General features: G+C 45.5%; 1 protein-coding gene across 1 annotated transcript in view; it reads left to right on the forward strand.

Annotated features, from left to right (window-relative positions):
* OLAH (oleoyl-ACP hydrolase) overlaps window positions 1-21,541 on the forward strand; it is a 61,473-nt gene extending 39,932 nt beyond the window's left edge. Inside the window, exons 3-7 of the mRNA XM_063921451.1 lie at window positions 13,186-13,324; window positions 15,831-15,930; window positions 16,121-16,290; window positions 17,880-17,962; window positions 20,404-21,541. Coding sequence (XP_063777521.1) covers window positions 13,186-13,324; window positions 15,831-15,930; window positions 16,121-16,290; window positions 17,880-17,962; window positions 20,404-20,546 — 635 coding nt within the window. The 3' untranslated portion in view covers window positions 20,547-21,541. The remainder of the gene's footprint in view (window positions 1-13,185; window positions 13,325-15,830; window positions 15,931-16,120; window positions 16,291-17,879; window positions 17,963-20,403) is intronic.
* The last annotated feature ends 768 nt before the right edge of the window (window positions 21,542-22,309 follow it).

The raw sequence follows: 22,309 nt of genomic DNA on the forward strand, positions 1-22,309 counted from the left end.
TGTGAATGTCCTTCCCATGGCCTTATTAAGACGTACAGAAAATTTGGCGACATTCCGATAAGTAGTTTTTGCTGTAAACTACTTGGAATGGGTTTACTTTAATTATAGACACCGTGTGTGTGTGTGTGTGTGTGTGTGTGTGTGTGTGTGTGTGTGTGTGTGTGTGTGTGTGTGTGTATATATGTATATATATATAGTATATTGCCCCCTTCACATTGCACAAATAACCCGGTATCGACCTGGCATATTGCCGGGTCACTGTGCAATGTGAAAGGGGCCCATGAGAATTCCCGGGTTGCCTGACCTGGTAATTCAACCCGGGTTATAAGCTCCTCTCCCAGCGTCACCTCCGCCCCCACTGCCGGCTCCGCCCCCCCTGCCGCTATGGTAACCCAACCCGACATATTGCCGAGTCGGGAAGCCTGCTATTAGGGTCCAATGCCAGATCCCACCCGGGAAGGACCTGTTTCCAGTTCTCGGGTGGGATATGGCGATGTGGAAGGGGAATTTGCGGCTTGAGAAAGAAGTCCGTTTCTCTGAAACACTGCTGCTGAGCCTGCCCTATAAGTGAAGCTGAACAAGTTCTATTTGACTGCCATCATCTGCTGGTTTCTATGTAATCATTCTCTCTTGGGGTGATACTGCTGTGTACCTGGGCATTTATTTTCTAAGATCTGTGACTTTATGGAAACCTTTTTATTTAAATAAAAATAATACTAATAAAGTATATGCAACTTGTTGGCTTTTGCAACTCAGATTATATTATATTGTCATAGATAGAAGAGAACCTTTATTGAGATGTTTTGTAGACATAAAGTACAATGTATTTGGACACAGGACCTGGCATCTTAGCTCTGTGGTGAGCTCATTGTCTTTGTTACATTATATCAGCATCCAAAACCAGCAAGTGCCCACAGAAAGTATTTGTGGGGGAAGAATAGGAACTTAAGAAATCTTTCACAGCACACGCTGGAAAGGGAACAGAACGGCTTCAGCTCGGAGGCTCAGCATTAGCATAGGGGACAAAGCAAGGTCGCGGACTGGGCATTCTCAGTTCATCATTGATGTTCTGGTCACATCACAGGCTTCTCCAGCAGAGAATGAGCCCTCTGTTTCCCAGTGAATGGCATCCACAGTGTATCCTGCCGCTGGACACAATACCAGCCTCTGTTGTGGTGCCATTTGCAGCTAATAGCAACAGGTTAAGGTATCCAGCGTATTCCGAGCTCAGCTGAGTGTGGACCATAATACCTGAGGCTGGCCTGGCCTATGCCCACTATTGTCCGCTGAGAGCTTTCCACAACTCTAGAGGCCCTTCAGATCTCTGTTTCATTACGCAGAGAGGAAGGACCCCTCTTAATGCATCAAGCAACTGAAAAATTACTTTTTAAAACCATAACTTATTTATATATGCATTGTAAAGGAACATTAAACAGGCTGAAAATTGGGTGTCGACATTATTTACATGTTGACATTCTGAATGCCGACATTCTTCATGTTTACACTGTGTGGTTGTAGAAATTTTGTACCTGTCAATATAATGAATGTTAAGAAAACGTACCAAACCCATACAGATTCTTAAAGACAATTTGCTTTTAAAATACGGTTGTACACTGCCACACAAAGGGTTAAAGCGACCTGGTGCATGGCGTGCAGTCACCCTAAAAGATACTCTTACATGCTGGTGTGCATGGGCTGTAATTCTGTGACTGCCCCCTTCATGATTCTATGTGAGGGTTCCTCATCACAGTCCTGCTCTGTCCATCTGGTTGTAAGTGTGGGTATAATCAGAATGCATCTCCCTCTGCTTTTGTGTGAGCTCATGAATGGTGGAAAAAGGTCATGACACGATTTATCTGGATATCAGGCTGTACATCGCTTAATCTCGTTATTTCAAAAAGGTTCTGTAGACACACTAGCCATTGCAAGTACCTGAATGGTGTAGCATTACAATTAGTCAAATGTTGATATTTTGAGGGGACTTCAAAACAATTGACCAACTAGCAGATTTAGAAATTCATGAAGGATGCCGTTCTTGAGTAGTGTTTCCCAACCTCTGTCTTCAAGGCACACTAAGGGTGATATTCAATTGATGTATCGCGCCCGATCTCCCGCTTAAAGTGACGGGAGATCACGGGCGATATTCAGTTTTCCTCCGTTATCGCCCCTATCACGCCCATAGCAGTCGGGTAAAGCGTCTGAACCCGACTAAAGTAATGCACGTGATCGCAAAAAGTTCCTTTTGGGCGTCCAGACGGGTCACTTTTCACGCATTTCAGCTCACCACCCTCAGGGGTAGCGAGCTGAATGGCTGATATCTCGCCCATCGGCAGATACATTTGAAAAGCTGCCAGTGAGCGCGGTAGGGGGCAGAAACAATTGAATCCTAACAGTCCAGGTTTTAAGGATATCCATGCTTAAGCACAGATGGTTAAATCACAATAACTGAGGCACTAATTAATCACCTGTGCTCAAGTATTGCTATCCTTAAAACCTGGAGTGTTAGTATGCCTGGAGAAAAGATATTGGAAAAGACTGTTCAGTTACAATTGCATACTCTTGCCAGAATATTCGTAAGTAATAATAATAATTTTATTTATATTGCGCTCTTTCTCCAACAGGACTCAAGACGCTTTACAGACATAAAAAAAAATGCACATAATACAGATTTGAGTAATACAGCAATAGACAAAGCCACACAGACTCAAAAGAAAACCTTAAGCACACAGTAAGCATAATGCAGGATTGGTGTAGGCATTTTGGGTAATAACTTCCAAGGGTTATGTATTCCACCCTCACAAGGTACCAGGTGCAGCAGCCATCTTGGGCGCACAGCGTAGGATTACCCAGGGTGGAATAGTCTCCCCCTAGAAGAGATGACGCAAAATGGGGGTGATTTCAGAGTCCTCAAGTTCAGAGTAGGGTTCCCACAAAACCACCAGGTCTATGTATTTTTTTCATGTAAGCACAAGAAGATCTGCTCTTTCCTAACCAGTCCGTGGTTTTACAGTTTCTCAGTCTCATTGGGACTTCTATGTCTAGAGCAAACACACTTGTGAATGGTGTTATTAGAGATCATGATTGATTTTCTTTTAAACAACTTTCTATATTCTGGTCATCCAGGAAGAGATCTATGTGCTGTATGCACCCATTGAATCTTTTTTTTTTTTTTTTTTTTTTTTTAATGGCCCCAAGTTCTTTAAAGTGCACCTGTCCCCGACAGACACAGGAGGCGGCCATTTTGTGGCCTGGTCAAGTGTTCATGATAATCTAGCTTGTCAGTCCACAGTAAATTTGTGCCTCAGTGATGTCTGAATATTGGTTCAGACCCCAAATTGTACTTTTATGAGAATGACGGGTATATTCATTTTTTCTTAGCCCTTATTGTGTGACTTTATGCATTACAATGTTTTCATGAGGCGCTACTAAGACTACATTTACCCCTGTCATTCATATGCATTGCCCTGTAACACATTGCTTTGCATTCTGAACTCTGTACTGTGCATGTCTATAGGATAAGCATGTGAATGATTGGACTGGGTAAAAAGTTTCTATCCATGATATAAACTAAGCACATACAGTATTCACAAAAGACGGCCGTTATATGTCCCCATCAGTCTGTTCCCACATAAATTTGAAAACTAACTGAAAAGAGCTGCATGCAGGAATTAGGAACATGTAAGTAATCCCTCTGTGTTCCACTAAGGCTATTTACACATTCCAGATATTCCAGTCACTGACGTGGGTAGCAGTGACTGGATCTCAGAGGGTCCAGGCTGCAGCCTGCTTTGGTTCCCGGTCTACTAGTCAGACCTTTGCTTGCAGTGCCAAGCGCCATCACTGCCCCGAGGTAAGCGGGTCTTTCATGTGTCATGCCAGGAGACCGTATCTCCAGAGGGTGCACAATACAGGAATAATTATTGTTAGGATTAAATGTGTATGATTTATATAGTGCAATTTGTGTATTCATTAATGTGGCCTATGTCATATTTTATTATTTTCTCTATCGTCCTAAGTGGATGCTGGGGTTCCTGAAAGGACCATGGGGAATAGCGGCTCCGCAGGAGACAGGGCACAAAAAAGTAAAGCTTTTACCAGATCAGGTGGTGTGCACTGGCTCCTCCCCCTATGACCCTCCTCCAGACTCCAGTTAGATTTTGTGCCCGAACGAGAAGGGTGCAATCTAGGTGGCTCTCCTAAAGAGCTGCTTAGAGAAAGTTTAGCTTAGGTTTTTTACTTTACAGTGAGTCCTGCTGGCAACAGGATCACTGCAACGAGGGACTTAGGGGAGAAGTAGTGAACTCACCTGCGTGCAGAGTGGATTTGCTGCTTGGCTACTGGACACTAGCTCCAGAGGGACGATCACAGGTACAGCCTGGATGGTCACCGGAGCCGCGCCGCCGGCCCCCTTGCAGACGCTGAAGAGAGAAGAGGTCCAAAATCGGCGGCTGAAGACTCCTGAGTCTTCATAAAGGTAGCGCACAGCACTGCAGCTGTGCGCCATTTTCCTCTCAGCACACTTCACACAACAGTCACTGAGGGTGCAGAGCGCTGGGGGGGGCGCTCTGAGAGGCAAATAAAAACCTTATTAGAGGCAAAAAATACCTCACATATAGCCCACAGAGGCTATATGGAGATATTTAACCCCTGCCTAACTTCAAAAATAGCGGGAGACGAGCCCGCCGAAAAAGGGGCGGGGCCTATCTCCTCAGCACACAGCGCCATTTTCTCTCACAGAAAAGCTGGAGAGAAGGCTCCCAGGCTCTCCCCTGCACTGCACTACAGAAACAGGGTTAAAACAGAGAGGGGGGGCACTGATTTTGGCGATATTGTATATATATAAAAGATGCTATAAGGGAGAAACACTTATATAAGGTTGTCCCTATATAATTATAGCGTTTTTGGTGTGTGCTGGCAGACTCTCCCTCTGTCTCCCCAAAGGGCTAGTGGGTCCTGTCCTCTGTCAGAGCATTCCCGGTGTGTGTGCTGTGTGTCGGTACGTGTGTGTCGACATGTATGAGGACGATGTTGGTGAGGAGGCGGAGAAATTGCCTGTAATGGTGATGTCACTCTCTAGGGAGTCGACACCGGAATGGATGGCTTATTTAGAGAATTACGTGAGAATGTCAACACGCTGCAAGGTCGGTTGACGACATGAGACGGCCGACAATCTATTAGGACCGGTCCAGGCGTCTCAGAAACACCGTCAGGGGTTTTTAAAAAACGCCCATTTACCTCAGTCGGTCGACACAGACACAGACACGGACACTGAATACAGTGTCGACGGTGAATAAACAAACGTATTTCTCATTAGGGCCACACGTTAAGGGCAATGAAGGAGGTGTTACGTGTTTCTGATACTACAAGTACCACAAGAAAGGGTATTATGTGGGAGTGAAAAAACTACCTGTAGTTTTTCCCGAATCAGATAAAATAAAATGAAGTGTGTGATGATGCGTAGGGTTACCCCGATAGCAAATATTGGCGTTATACCCTTTCCCGCCAGAAATTAGGGTACGTTGGGAAACACCCCTTAGGGTGATAAGGCGCTCACACGCTTATCAAGTGGCGTTACCGTCTCCAGATACGGCCGCCCTCAAGGAGCCAGCTGATAGGAAGCTGGAAAAATATCCTAAAAAGTATATACACACATACGGTGGTTATACTGCGACCAGCGATCGCCATCAGCCTGGAGATGCAGTGCTGGGTTGGCTTGGTCGGATTCCCTGACTGAAAATATTTTATTCATGTACAGCATTTAATAGGATGCATTCTATATATATGTATGTGAGATGCACAGAGGGATATTTGCTCTCTGGCATCAAGATAAGTGCGTTGTCCATATCTCCCAGAAGATGTCAGGGACACGACAGTGGTCAGGTGATACAGATCCCATACGGCAGATGGAAGTATTGCTGTATAAAGGGAAGGAGTTATTTGGGGGTCGGTCCATCGGACCTGGGGACCACAGCAACAGCTGGGAAATCCAACCTTTTTTACCCCAAGTTACATCTCAGCTAAAAAAGACACCGTCTTTTCAGCCTCAATCTTTCCTTTCCCATGAGGGCATGCAGGCAAAAGGCCAGTCATATCTGCCCAGACATAGAGGTAAGGGAAGTAGACTGCAGCAGGCAGCCCTTTCCCAGGAAAAGAAGCCCTCCACCGCGTCTGCCAAGTCCTCAGCATGACGCTGGGGCCGTGCAAGCGGACTCAAGGTGGGGGGGTAGTCTCAAGAGTCTCAGGGCGCAGTGGGATCACTCGCAAGTTGACCCCTAGATCGTACGAGTATTATCCCAGGGGTAAAGATTGGAGAGTCGAGACATCTTCTCCTCGCAGGTTCCTGAAGTCTGCTTTACCAACGGCTCCCTCCGACAGGGAGGCAGCATTGGAAACAATTCACAAGCTGTATATCCAGCAGGTGATAATCAAAGTACCCCTCCTACGACAAGGAAAAGGGTATTATTTTTCCACACTATATTGTGGTACTGAAGCCAGACGGCTTGGTGACACATAGTCTAAATCTAAAATGTTTTGAACACTTACATAAAAGGTTCAAATCGAGATAAAGTCACTCAGAGCAGTGATAGCGAACCGGAAAAAAGGGGACTATATGGTGTCCCTGGACATCAAGGATTACCTCCATGTCCAAATTTTGTCCTTCTCATCAAGGGTACCTCTGGTTCGTGGTACAGAACTGTCAATATCAGTTTCAGACGATGCCGTTTGAATTATCCACGGCACCCCGGGCCTTTTTACCAAGGTAATGGCCGAAAAGATGTTTCTTCAAAGAAAAAAGGCATCTAAATTATCCCTTACTTGCACGACCTAAAAAGGGCAAGTTCCAGAGAACAGTTGGAGGTCGGAAGAGCACTATCTAAAGTAGTTCTTCGACGGCACGACTGGATTCTGAATATTCCAAGAATCGCAGCTGTTTTCCGACGATACGTCTGCTGTTCCTAGGGATGATTCTGGACACGGTTCAGAAAAAGGTTTTTCTTCCCGAGGAAAAAGCCAAGGAGTTATCCGACCTGTCAGGAACCTCCTAAAACCAGGAAAGGTGTCTGTACATCAATGCACAAGAGTCCTGGGAAAAATGGTGGCTTTTTACGAAGCAATTCCATTCGGCAGATTCCATGCAAGAATTTTCCAAAGGGATCTGTTGGACAAATGGTCAGGGTCGCATCCTCAGATGCACCTGCGAATAACCCTGTCGCCAAGGACAAGGGTATATCTTCTGTGGTGGTTGCAAAAGGCTCATCTATTGGAGGGCCACAGATTCGGCATACAGGATTTGATCCTGGTGACCACGGACGCCAGCCTGAGAGGTTGGGGAGCAGTCACACAAGGAAGAAACTTCCAGGGGGTATGGACGAACCTGGAAAAGTCTCTTCACATAAACATTCTGGTACTAAGAGCAATCTAAAATGCTCTAAGCCAGGCGGAACCACTCCTGCAAGGAAAACCGGTGTTGATTCAGTCGGACAACATCACGGCGGTCGCCCATGTAAACAGACAGGGCGGCACAAGAAGCAGGAGTGCAATGGCAGAAGCTACCAAGATTCTTCGCTGGGCGGAGAATCACGTAATAGCACTGTCAGCAGTGTTCTTCCCGGGCGTGGACAACTGGGAAGCAGACTTCCTCAGCAGACACGATATTCACCCGGGAGAGGGGGGTCTTCATCCAGAAGTCTTCCACATGCTAGTAAACTGTTGGGAAAGACCAATGGTAGACATGATGGCGTCTCGCCTCAACAAGAAACTGGACAAGTATTGCGCCAGGTCAAGAGATCCACAGGCAATAGCTGTGGACGCACTGGTAACACCTTGGGTGTACAAATCAGTATATGTGTTTCCTCCTCTGCCTCTCATACCAAAGGTATTGAAGATTATACGGTGAGGAGGAGTAAGAACAATACTAGTGGCTCCGGATTGGCCAAGAAGGACTTGGTACCCGGAACTTCAAGAGTTGGTCACGGACGACCCGTGCCCTCTACTTCTGAGAAGGGACCTGCTACAACAGGGTCCCTGTCTCTTTCAAGACTTACCGCGGCTGCGTTTGACGGCATGGCGGTTGAACGCCAGATCCTAAAAGGGAAAGGCATTCCAGAAGAAGTCATTCCTACCTTGATTAAGGCAAGGAAGGAAGTCACCGCGAAACATTATCACCGCATTTGGCGAAAATATGTCGCGTGGTGCGAGGATCGGAGTGTTCCGACGGAGGAATTTCAACTGGGTCGTTTCCTACATTTCCTACAATCAGGATTGTCTATGGGTCTCAAATTGAGATCTATTAAGGTTCAAATTTCGGCCCTGTCAATATTCTTCCAAAAAGAATTGGCCTCAGTTCCTGAGGTACAGACTTTTGTTAAAGGAGTACTGCATATACAGCCTCCTGTGGTGCCTCCGGTGGCACCGTGGGATCTAAATGTAGTTTTAGATTTCCTCAAATCCCATTGGTTTGAACCATTGAAAAAGGTGGATTTTAAATATCTCACATGGAAAGTGACTATGTTACTGGCCCTGGCTTCCGCCAGGAGAGTATCTGAATTGGCGGCTTTATCTTATAAAAGCCCTTATCTAATCTTCCATTCGGATAGGGCAGAACTGAGGACTCGTCCGCATTTTCTCCCTAAGGTGGTATCAGCGTTTCACCTGAACCAACCTATTGTGGTGCCTGCGGCCACTGGCGACTTGGAGGACTCCAAGTTGTTGGACGTTGTCAGAGCCTTAAAAATATACATTTCAAGGACGGCTGAAGTCAGAAAATCTGACTCGCTGTTGATACTATATGCACCCAACAAGTTGGGTGCCCCTGCTTCTAAGCAGACGATTGCTCGTTGGATTTGTAACACAATTCAACTTGCTCATTCTGTGGCAGGCCTGCCACAGCCTAAATCTGTTAAGGCCCATTCCACAAGGAAGGTGGGCTCATCTTGGGCGGCTGCCCGAGGGGTCTCGGCATTACAATTCTGCCGAGCAGCTACGTGGTCGGGGGAAAACACGTTTGTAAAATTCTACAAATTTGATACCCTGGCAAAAGAGGACTTGGAATTCTCTCATTCGGTGCTGCAGAGTCATCCGCACTCTCCCGCCCGTTTGGGAGCTTTGGTATAATCCCCATGGTCCTTTCAGGAACCCCAGCATCCACTTAGGACGATAGAGAAAATAAGAATTTACTTACCGATAATTCTATTTCTCGGAGTCCGTAGTGGATGCTGGGCGCCCATCCCAAGTGCGGATTATCTGCAATACTGTACATAGTTATTGTTAACAAATTCGGGTTATATTGTTAAGGAGCCATCTTTAAGAGGCTCTTTCTGTTATCATACTGTTAACTGGGTTTAGATCACAAGTTGTACGGTGTGATTGGTGTGGCTGGTATGAGTCTTACCCGGGATTCAAATTGCCTCCCTTATTGTGTACGCTCGTCCGGGCACAGTACCTAACTGGAGTCTGGAGGAGGGTCATAGGGGGAGGAGCCAGTGCACACCACCTGATCTGGTAAAAGCTTTACTTTTTTGTGCCCTGTCTCCTGCGGAGCCGCTATTCCCCATGGTCCTTTCAGGAACCCCAGCATCCACTACGGACTCCGAGAAATAGAATTATCGGTAAGTAAATTCTTATTATTTTTATATTTAATATGTGTAATGTTATTGTTGAATAATCATGCAATGTATGTAAAATCGTCATCATTTATATTAGCCTATATATTATAAATATGGTTTAATTCAACATTTTCTGCGATCATTTTTATAAAGTAACCCTTAACCATCTCGATTCCCTTTGAATAAATCCTTCCCCAACAAAAGGATTTGTAGTAAGCCATTATCAGAGTCTTGTTCTCCCATCATTTCACTGTATCAGGCCACTGGCACAATAGTCCAGGCACCACAAGACAGGCTCTGGCATGAAGCCACTGGACTCTCCTTTGTGGGTCCCTAAAGCATGTAGGAATTAGAGATGAGCGGGTTCGGTTTTACTCGGTTCTCAAAACGGCATCTTATTGGCTATCCAAAACACGCGACATCCGTGAGCCAATAAGATGCCGTTTTGAGAACCGAGTAAAACCGAACCCGCTCATCTCTACTAGGAATAGGTTCCCAGACACCCCCATGGGTAAGGCAGACGCAGAAGGCTGCGATGAGAGAGTAGAGATGGGGCTTTACATGTCACATACATGAGATAATTTTGGGGGATATATAATAAACATAATTATCTAAAAAAAAAATCTGGAAATTGTGATGTTTGTTTTCTGGAGATGGAGTTAAGTCTGTGTCTTCTCCAGTGGCAGTTGCAGCGCAGTCCAAAATTCAAATAGGGGCGATGCACAATCTGCCACCCCACACACTGCTAAACATCACTGTCAGGGCAGTTGGTGTGACTCACCTATTTGAATTTTGGACTGCGCTGCAACTGCCACTGGAGAAGACACAGACTTATCTCCATCTCCAGAAAACATAAACATCACAATTTCCTAATTTTTTGGGGATAATTATGTTTATCCCCTATTGTCTTGACAGATTTCATCATAAAATTTCTATACATAGAAACATCAGTGTTCCAAATGGAAGTATTTCCTGCAGCAGCCCAAATGGAATGTCAGCTACAGTAAGTAATGGGAATAGACGGCCACACCTTGATGTTATATAGCTGTAACGATAATGATTAAGTACTATCAGCTGGAGGTTAATACATTATAAGCAATGTATTAAAAAGGCTAGATAGTGCTGCTGCTAATCATTATCCTCGTGTATAGACGCACCAGCCCTCCAGTACCCCCCAGGGGTGCACATCCTACATCGCGTGTCTGCAGATGCCATTTTCCCACCCTTGTGCCTCATCTCCAGGTGACGCAAGTTAGTGATGCACAAAAATCTATATATTGTGCACTATGTAAAACGTGTACTGTATATAAAGGTCCAGATTCTGAGTCTGACACTGCAGGCTACTGACTTATTTATGCTAATGACAGAATCCGCCCATGTATGCTAAAAACCTGTGCGTCTGCATGTGGACTCCTGTCCCGACCACCAGGGCATAGTCAGAACTTTGTGGGCCCCATAGCAACATATTGAAGGGGCCCCTGTCCCAGTGCTTCTTGAGAGACACCTCTCCGCAGCAGTTGTTCATTTTATGCCCCATAATAGTGCCCTAGTACATTTTCTAAACCATAGTAGTACCCTAGGTAATATGCCCCATAGTCGTGCTCTACTTAGTTTACATGGTCACATTGTAAGGCTTCCAGTACACATTATGCCACCCAGTACCCCCAATTCACATTATATAATAGTGCCCCCTGTTCCTATTGTGCCACACTACAGTGCCCCTGCCACATTAAAGTGCCCCAGTTCTTATTATGTAACACGATAGTGCTCTCCACATTACAATGAGCAGACTAGATTATGACACATTCCAGTGGCCTCCAGTTCATATTGTGCCACATTACAGTGCCCCCTTCCATTATAACATCCACTACGCACTCCTCTCACTGAAAATATAATGCTACACAATTCAGGCTGGGCAATGGATCAGACCCATTTGCTTAGCAGGTAAATCCGGGAAATTGGTATGCAACTTTATAACATGGGTCCAGGCCACCCTAAGCCTCTGGGCCCCATAGCAATGGCACCCCTTGCACCCACTATAGTTATACCCATGCCGGCCACTGTTTTTATGTCCGCAGCTGCAGCCATTGTCTTTGATATCTGTACCCACTGCATGCTCAATGCAAAAGCTCTGTCTAAAACAGGTGAAGCCAGCGTATACGGCCACTATACTCCCAGTTCCGTGCGTTTACATGGTTGCGTATACGCTACTACACTCCCAGTTCCGTGTGCTTACATGGTCACGTATATGGCCACTGCACTCCCAGTTCCGTGCGTTTACATGGTTGCGTATACGCCACTACACTCCCAGCTCCGTGTGCTTACATGGTCACGTATATGGCCACTACAGTCCCAGTTCCGTGTGCTTACATGGTCACGTATATGGCCACTGCAGTCCCAGTTCCGTGCATTTACATGGTTGCGTATACGGCCACTGCACTCCCAGTTCCGTGCATTTACATGGTTGCGTATACAGCCACTGCACTCCCAGTTCCATGCATTTACATGGTTTCGTATACGGCCACTGCACTCCTAGTTCTCTCTGTTTATTGGTCGCCGCACAGAAATGCTCATTTTATGGCTTGTATGTTCCGTTGTCAGGCAGGTAGACGGCTCAGTCTGTACAGAGTAGCGATCTCCATCTGTGTAATCCGGCGCATTCGCAGACACCAATTTCTTTCTTTGGTGGAAAAGCAGTGTGTTGAAGATCGCAAGATGCGAATCCGAATCGGGCCCAAAATATGTAAATTACTGTACAAATATTTACAATATAAAATAAGACGTTCAGCGGGTGTTCCTAAACCTGGTGGTATTTGCAGGTACAGTGTCTGAATTACAGATGTGTCCTCATACATCATTGCTGCAGTTGCGCCAAACAGCCCCTCCTCTCGGGGAGCCAGGTCCCATGAGACTCTGCTAGTGTCTGACTTTTTTTGCGAAAAATGCATCTTTGATGCAACACGATACAGCTGGGACGCACTAGGAAACACTGTGGATTAATTTGATACATGACACTTGTATATCTGTGTGTGACTGAGACTCTGGACCGGATGTAATGCCGACGGCGGCTGTGCGGGATGCCAGCCGAACTCAGATCTTGGTTTTGCCTTGTAATTGATTGCCCCTTTTAAAAAAATGTCATCATCCGTCCCCCTGAGTCTGTGTATGAAGTGCTACAATGTAGCAGCTGCAGCTTTTTTCCAATGCAGGTTCTGTTCTGCTCCGTATACAGACTCAGTCACACACGGATACAAGTGTCATATATCAAATTAATCAGCACAGTCTCCTGCTGCATCCTAGTCACTTTGCGTTGCAACAAAGACGCATTTGCAGCCATAATAAAATACCAGACGGTAGCAGAGTTGCACAGGACCTGGCACCACACTTGTGCCAGGTATCTCCTGCTGCTTGGCATGTTGAGGCTAGATGTACAGTATGAGGACACATCTCAATGCTGGCACAGTGTCTGAATTATGCTGGTATAATGTCTGAATTACGACACTTCTCAGATAACACAGAGTGCTAAATAGAACATTTCATGAAACGTTCAGAAAATGACTCCGCGTCTTGTGTTTTGCAGTTTACGCGCTCAGACTCGCAGGAAGAGAATCTCGCTCCTCAGAGACGTTTGCTCAGAGCATGGACCAAATAGTGGATGAAATCACCCGCGTATTGCTGCCGCAGCTGCAGGGAAAACCTTTTGCATTTTTTGGCCACAGGTACACACATTGTCTATGCCAAGAAGGTCTTATCAAACTTAGGGGGACATGTACTAAGCAGTGATAAAAGTGGAGAAGTGAGCCAGTGGAGAAGTGGCCCATGGCAACCAATCAGCTGCTCTGTATACTTTTATAGTATGCAAATTATAAATGTTTCGTCAATTCTGATTGGTTGCCATGGGCAACTTCTCCACTGGCTCACTTCTCCACTTTTATCACTGCTTAGTACATTTCCCCCTAAGTAAGAGAGAGCGGTAAGTTACTGCATTATCTGCCGAGCCTGTGCCAACCAGTGACGTGCAGTTAGGGCATGCACGGGTAGCAAAGCCTCAAATGTCGTACTCCCGTACACTCCAGAGTTGTGACTATAAAAATTATTAGAATAATACAAAGAAGAGATTTATAACTTATAAATATCATCTTTGTATTATTCATATAATTTTTATAGTCCAAACTCACCAAATATGGAGCACTCCACTGGATATACAGGGTCAGGGAGAGAGCAGATGTGAGCTGGGAATATAGGGACTGTCAGGGAGAGAGCAGAGGTGAGGCAGCTGTGAGCTGGGAATATAGGGACCGTCAGGGAGAGAGCAGAGGTGAGGCAGGTGTGAGCTGGGAATACAGGGACTGTCAGGGACAGAGCAGAGGTGAGGCAGCTGTGAGCTGGGAATATAGGGACCGTCAGGGAGAGAGCAGAGGTGAGGCAGGTGTGAGCTGGGAATACAGGGACTGTCAGGGACAGAGCAGAGGTGAGGCAGCTGTGAGCCCAGCCTCCCCTCTGTGATAGGCAGAGACTGCCTGTAGCTGAAGGTGTGGCTGCACTGTGTCCAATAATACTGCGCAGCACAAGGGGAGGAGCTATCAAACCTGCATCACTGATCGGGGTGTGTGGCTTGATGCAATGTCAGGTTACCTAACCAGGAAGTTCCCCAGCGCACAACCAGTAGCAGCCAACCTGAAGGAGAAGCTGATAATCAAGATGGCTAAAATGCAGGGGACCGTGCTGGAGAGTGGCTGCAGAGGGGGGCACATATCTGTCCCACTCCCCACTTGTGGGCAACATACCTCCCTGCCACAGTGAGGAAGCAGATAGTGCCCAACAAGTTTTAGGTTGCTTCTGCGACATGTATTAATGTGTTATTTTAAGGTGGACACCTCTTACCTGTGGGCACCACCAGGCATGGCACTATCTAGTGATCAGCATCAGTAATAGCTCCTGTAATCATGACCAGTGTCCAGAAAGTAGGGATAAGGATTATCTTTGTGGATAGGGATAGTTTAGCTATCACCAGTGGTTTTAGATTTTGTTGATACTTAAAAATAGAGACTTGCTCTCCAGGGCAAGTGTGAGATTTCAACGTTTAGACCTAGGGTAAAAAGGTTAGTGCACACAGTGGGGTTTAAAAACATTTGATCACTCTCTGCCCGGGTAATAAAAGTGGGTAATAAAATATATATATATATCATGCCCACATGAGCCACCAGGTTCTGATACGTGTGTAAACCTGGCTCTCATACCAGCCATTGACCTCACTGCACATCACTGGTGCCAACCGTTGTTACTTATATGGTAAATAGCTCCCCAGTTCTCCCCTGCCAATGTACAGTTTCACTTTTTTCTGGTCATGAAGCATGAATTATTATTATTTATTATATTTTAAATCACCAATTTCACGCTAGTTATTTTTAAATTAAATATTATGACTTCAATGACTTAATAGACGAGCAGATTATGGGACTGTTTAGATGGGCTAGAGATACAGGGGTGAGAAAAAATTGTGTTGCAGACAACATACTGTATACTCAAAGCACAAGTGATTGCGAGAATATTTGCTGTAAACGTACACAGGGGGGGCGAGCGCAACTAAGCCCCTTCGGGCTCACTGCGCTCGCCACACTGCGGGCTCGGTGGCGAGCTTTGCACGCCACAGGTTCTACTCTCCCTCTATGGGTGTCGTGGACACCCATAGAGGGGGAATCACCTACCTCGCCAGTATACCGGTGGCAGTAAGATGACCCCGTTGGGATCCCACTGTCTGTGACCACCGGGATCCTAACGATCGGTATGCTAACGGCATACTGCACAGACTACTGTGTCGCTGGCTGTTTAATTAGCCACGTCCCTTGCTGTTGTGAAAAGACCCTCATCTAGAATAGCCCCCAAGCAGTTGAGTTAAGGAAGTTGATTGCATCATTGTCGACTTGTGCGTAGAATGTAAAGATTGAAGGTATTATCACATTTACTTCCCTGCACACACCACAAATATAGGCCCAAAAAATATTAGGCTATTGTCTCAAGTCTTTGTTGGCTACACAGAACAGTGTAAGAATATACTTCATTGTGCCATTGTCTGTAATGTCTGGGGAGTGCTCATCAGGCATATGGTAAGAATACACAGTTCGTGCATGTGCTCATTGATAGCACGTCGTATTTTCCTTGTGCTTTGTTTGTGGCTCTGTGAGGATTATGTGCATGTGAACATTTATTTCCTTTTCCCTATAGTTTCGGATCTTTCACCAGTTTTGCTACTGCAGTACGATTGAAAGAGAAGTATGGCCTGGAGCCTGCGCACCTCTTTGTGTCCGGAGCGTCTGCCCCACATGTGCGTTATACGTACAGATCTAAGTCTTCTGCTTCCACTGGTTTTCATTTTCCTATTGGCTGCCACAACTGTTACAACATCGCTACAGCCAATAGGAGTCATCTAGGGAAGGCTGTCTGATCTGGATAGTTAGATATTGCGGTATTTGCATACTACGTTTAATATTACTGCTATTTGCTCTTCCCTGTAGTCAAAATCGCGTTCCTTTCATCAGAAAAGATCGGAGTTGAGCGATGAAGATTTCATGAAGTGGATGTCTTCGGCGGGTGGAACTCCGGCCGAAATCCTGCAGAACAAGGATGCGTTGCAGCTGTTCCTCCCACCACTGAAAGCTGACCTGAGAGTCGTTGAGAGCTTTGTGTGAGTTAGCTTATAGTTTGGTATTCCTCTGAATATTTCATGTCGGAAAACAAACTGCCTACCAATCTCGTTTTCAGTGATAGAAAAGCTCAGATTGTCCAATTTGACACACTATTATGTCGCTTCTATCTTATTTAGTAATTCAGCACTTACACGTTACGTCTTTTTCAGCTCCACTGTTTTTTGCCTGTGCGTCTTAGTACACATTCCAAAATGTGATAAAAACTTTTCAGTTTAACTAGTTTATTAATAACATTCAGACAAAACAATAAAGATTAACTAACACAGGACTGATGGGTATCTTAAGGCCTTATACCCAATGGTGTTTGATTTGTGTTTTTGTTTGGTTAAACATATAAAAAAATGTAAATGCCTGTGAAATTGTTATGACATAGGGTTGGTAACCCATCTTTTTTAGTCAAATTCGGAGATCAATAGAGGACACTGCATTTGCCTTAATGTAGAATACCTTATGCTAGTGCAGAACCCACATTGGACCACTGGGTAGAAGGCCCAAGGAAGACCTTATTACTTTTTTATTACTTGCATAAAAAATACACAAACATAAGTAGCCAACATGACTATAAAGGGGGGTACACACGTCGTGATGTGTGCAATCTGACTAGATTGCTTAGAAATTAAGCACACATCGCTCCGTGTGTAGCGTGCCAGCAAAAGCGATGCCCGGCGTCCCGCTATTGCTGGCTCTTGATTTGGCAGCGTGCATGCCAGATCTAGTTAGATCGCTCCCTTCACCGGTGGGTGAAGTGAGCGGTTTTTTTTTCCACCCTCGCTCAGCGCTGTGTGCTGTACGTCCAGAGATGTGTGTTGAGCGATCTGTGCTAGATCGCTCAGCACACATCTCTGGGAGAAATCTCTACATGTGTACCCCCCCTTACAGTTGTTTAAGCAGCAGACAATAATAGACTCCATAGATAAGTGTCCAGGGGTTGGGTATGTGTTACCGGCGATCAGCATTCCGGCGGGGGCCCAGCGCAACGAAGCCCCTTGCGGGCTACGCTCGCCACAGGTTCTTTTCCCACTCTGTAAGTGTAGTGGACACCCACGAGTAGGAATGGTCCCTTTTAGTCTGCATGCCGACTGTCTGGATTATCAGTGTCTCCTGACCGCCGGTCACATAACTACATCCCGTGTCCAGGAGGTCATAAGTAAAGTTATAAAAATGGGGTGAGCACACGGATGCTGGTGTTGGTTATATTTAGATGGTATTACATACATCAATCAGGGCAGTTGATTGGTTACAACCGATACTAAGACCTACGGACAGCTAAAGGGTGTAAAACATAGGTAAACTTTCTCCATCTGTTGAGGAACTATAAGTTCCAGCATGCTCTACAAGCCTTATACGTAATTCTTGTTTTAAGGAAAAGGAGTGTATAATAAAAGTGTCAGGTTCCCAATTTCTAGCGTGTGTGTGCTTGTATTAGTGTGTTACACTAAGAGCAATGTGGGCTCAAATAGTGACCGATTTAATTACATTTGGAACACTTATATTACTAATCCCCAATGTATGAGGATCCCATGCTTCAGATAGATTAGCATATGAGAATGATCTGTGTACTCTACAGCTACCAGAAGCCGGACCCTCCTGTCCTGTCCTGCGGAATTACGTGTTTCGATGGTACAGAAGATGTTCCCCATGATTTAGCTGGTAAGAAATTGCTGATCTTAGGTAACGGAGCTCTAGGAAAGGTTGGAGAAGTAGCGATTCATGTGGCTAACTAGGATCAGTGTACAAGTTGGAGACATATGTGGGAGGCCTCTTTTGACGTTGTCCACACTATTCAGCACCAGCGCCGTAACTACCTATGTGCCAGGTGTGCCTGGCACACAGCGCAGTTACACTGAGGGAGCACGGCCAGCGGCATGTAATGAGTCAAATTGACTCATTACATGCCGCCTCTACTGGGTGCCGTGCGCCGCGCTGGAGGGAGAGCAGCGCCGGAGGCAGAGAAGGAGGAGGAGGGAGGGGGACTTGAGCAGCAGCAGCGCTATGTCATTGGTAGCGGCGCCGCTGCAGCACTCCCCTCTCCTTCTCTATTGGCTGCCTGGCGCTGCTGTGAATGCTGGGATGCGGTCCCTCATCCCAGCATTCTCAGCAGCGGCCAGCCAATACGGAAGGAGAGGGGAGTGCTGCAGCGGTGCCGCTACCAATGACATAGCGCTGCTGCTCAAGTTCCCCTCCCTCCTCCTTCTCCCCTGCGGCTGCCCGGTGTCTGCCAGCACGAGGAGCCTGACTGCCAGCGGGAGAGATGGAAAGTATCTCTCTCTCTCTCTCTCTCTCTCTCTCTCTCTCTCTCTCTCTCTCGGTCTCTCTCTCTCTCGTCTGTCTGCCGCAATGTGTAAAAAGGGGGACTGTCTGCCGTAATGTGTAAAAAGGGGGACGCTGTCTGTCGTAATGTGTAAAAAAGGGGTCGCTGTCTGCCGTAATGTGCAAAAACGCACACCGTCTGCCGTAATGTGTAAAAAGGGGCTCTACCTGGTGTAGTGGCGCTACTGTGCAGCGTAATTTGAATAAGGGAGACTACTATGCACCGTAGTATGAATTGGCATTATTTTGTGGCCACGCCCCTTCCCCATGAAGCCACGCCCCTATATATTTTTCACGCGGACTGCTCCTGTCTTGCATAGGGGTTCGCCAATGCCGTTTCTTGCACACAGCGCTAAAATACCTAGTTACGGCACTGTTCAGCACATTAGCGAGTAAGTGCAATCAGAATATTTTCATAGATAAAAACTGATAATGGTCAACTTCCAACCTCATGTACCAGCAGTCCCAACTGGGCTACCATCGGGCACCAAGAGTAGTGCCTCTCGGAGTCCCTAATTATCAGGCACACATTTGGGGCAAGAGATACTACATATAGCCAATATCACTGCTGTTCTCTCAATTTAAGTGGGAGAGTTATCAAATCTTCTAAAGCGGACTTAGGGAACTAGGTCCAGTCAGTTGGTTTTTGTCTTGAAAGGGTAACAAGAAGAAACCAGAACCTCTTAAACATCTGAATAAAAGCCAAATCCTTTCTGGCACAGATTGCACCAAATTAAGAATCAGTAGCAGTTCTTCAAAACCAGTAGTTTATGTCATAGTTGTTACAAGCCAATGATTCAATTTTATCCGTAAGAAACAGAAGACCATCAGGTACACCATACTGAGAACTTGCATAAATTTGTTACACGTTTCATGGGAGCACGGGTTAGTTATTTGTTCAACTAAAAGCAGTCTACATCAAAGCTGTCATGCTGCTGACACTATGGGGTAAATTCACTAAGGTGGGATTTTTTTAGAACTGGTGATGTTGCCCATAGCAACCAATCAGATTCTATTATCTTCTAGAAGCAGCAAGATAAATGTTAAGTAGAATCTGGTTGCTATGGGCAACATCACCAGGAAAAACAACAACTCCCACCTTAGTAAATGTACCCCTAGGTTTAGATAGCGTAGTCTAGTCCTAAACCAATTGAATGAGTTACAAACCATCTGAAAAACACCAGCGTAAACTGTCTGAAGAAGCAGGTAGTGCTCCCGTAAAACGCATTACAAGTTTATTCAATTTCTCTGTATGGTGTATCTGATGGTCTTCTGTTTATTATGGATAGAATTGAATCATTAGCTTATAACAACTATTAAATAACCTACTGGTTTTGAAGATGCTAATTCTTTATTTGGTAGAACCGGTGCCAGAAAAGATTTGGCTTTTAATAGGAAACATGACCGGTTATAATTGTAACCAGGATTTGGCTGAAAGTGGCTATTCTTTAGCTTCGTTTTCCTTACAGATTATTATATTGTTTTTTAGAAAATGAGTGGTGACCCCAAGCCCACATCGGCCATGCCAGTTTATGGAAAGGGCAGCAGTATTTTGAGCTTCATGTCACTGACCCATGTGGCCTTAACTTCTACAGATCATGTAGCTAGACTCCAATTTCAGCTGCCCACTTTTAAGCATCAGGTTTTGCAAAGCCTTCAATGCCTTCCTTTAAACATACAAACATCATAATCCTTGTTGGGTCCTTTTTTTTTTTACTATTAAACATACAGTATGTAATTAATTACATGTATTAGCGCTTTCTATTGTGCTTCCTCAACAGGCTGGAAGGACGTTACAAGTGGAGACTTCAGTATTCACATGCTACCAGGGGGACACTTTTACCTGAAGGATCCCAAGAATGAGAAGTCGCTTGTGACCTACGTATGCAGATATCTGGAGTCCGTAGAGATTGCTTATTTTTAAAGCTCCTCTCCTATGTCAGCCTGCGTCTAGAGCTCCTGTATGTCCCAGCTCTCACAGAACATTGTTCTATAATAAAGTTGGGGAATAGAATACTGATTACTTTGGTCCAGAGGAGGACTAACGACCAGTGACAACCTCAGAGGGGTTTACTGCATCCTTTCTGGAATGCGATAAATCCCTGTATCTGTAGCTTCCATAATGTTCTCTATCAATTACAGTAACAGAAGCCAGTTGCTGTAAGAAAGATACAATTGCCTTACGGAATGATAAGCAATTCCACAGCTTCACCACCCTTACCGTAAAGACCCCTTTCGCTGTTGATCGTGAAAATCCGACTGCTCTCTCTTTGTTGAGTTAGCTGGACAACTCTGTTTTGGCCTTGGATACAATGATACATATTACTTAGGCCATCTCTAAGATGCCTTTTTTCTGAGACATCCACTGTCAGCATCTGTAGACACTCAAATCCGATTGGTCCATACATTTTCAATACACTTCTGCTACCATGTGTAGACGTGTACTGTGACTCTGTGCGTTCAAAACCGGGGGGATACAGTTGTGTAGACTAAAACAGTCATTCCACTGCGTCCGACTCAAGCCATATGTCTCTTTCTATGCCTACCAAGATTGTATGTGCCTATGCGGCTCAACTTTCTGTTACCTAGTATTCCTAAGTGCAGTTCCAGACCTGTTGTCCAGTTTGTATTTCACGTAATATGTAACTAGCATCGTTATTACCACGTTCCAGCTGCTTAACTCTATCTACATATACCTTCATCTGACACTTTGTCTATAATTCTTTCTGTGGCCAGATACGATCCTGCAGCGTTAATAACCCTTTGTTGCCCATAACATTAGCAGTCCCGGCTTTTACCAACGGTTAGAATCTACATTTTACATTCTAGTACAATAATGATGCAACTGGATTAACACGATTTGTGCCAATTCCTGTAAATGATTTGTTACCAATAAATGCCTATGAGCGTGGACTGGAACACATGCCTGCTAGAGGAGTGCGGTGATATTGAGAGCATTAGCTATGCAGGTTGAGTCTCCCACATCCAAAAGCCAGTAATTTAAGTGCGGACATGAGCTAGTGACACCTTTACTCTCTGACGAGTCAGAAAAACTTTGTTTCATGCACAAAACTATTAAACTGTTGTATAAAATGACACACAACATTGTATAAGGTGTATATGACACATACATGCATTTCCTGGTTAGACTTGTGTCCAGAGATTAAAGTGAGCCGGAACGGGGCAGAACTGTGTTCCATCAGTTCCATTTGGAGACAAAATCAGTTCCACCTCCTCCGGCTCACCTCACCCAGGGAGATGCCCGGTGTTTTATGAGATTGTGTTACTAGCGGGCGCTGGCTCTTTTCCCTCAGCAGAAGCCAGAGGCAGGAGCTCACTCCTGAGCTCCCGTTCCAGGCTCTGGCAGTGTGTGGCTGTGCGCTATTTGAGAGACATTATGACGTCTCTCCCATAGTTCCGAGGAGCGGGCGGCCAGGTGGAGGGCAGCAGTCTGGAAGCAGGAGCGGGGCTGGTGACAATTGATTTTTTTTTTTTTTTTTTGTGTGTGTGTAAACGGCATTAGTAGAGGTGGGAAGACCAACTGTGGGCATAACAACTGGGGCAATACTACATGGGAACACTATTAATGAGGGCATTGCATAGGGGGCACTTAATAAGGGGCATCACTCCTGGGGACATAAGGGGCACTACCACTACAGTGGGCAATGCATAAGGGGTACTACTACT

This window comes from Pseudophryne corroboree, chromosome 5, assembly GCF_028390025.1.
Source record: "Pseudophryne corroboree isolate aPseCor3 chromosome 5, aPseCor3.hap2, whole genome shotgun sequence".
Taxonomy (NCBI): domain Eukaryota; kingdom Metazoa; phylum Chordata; class Amphibia; order Anura; family Myobatrachidae; genus Pseudophryne; species Pseudophryne corroboree.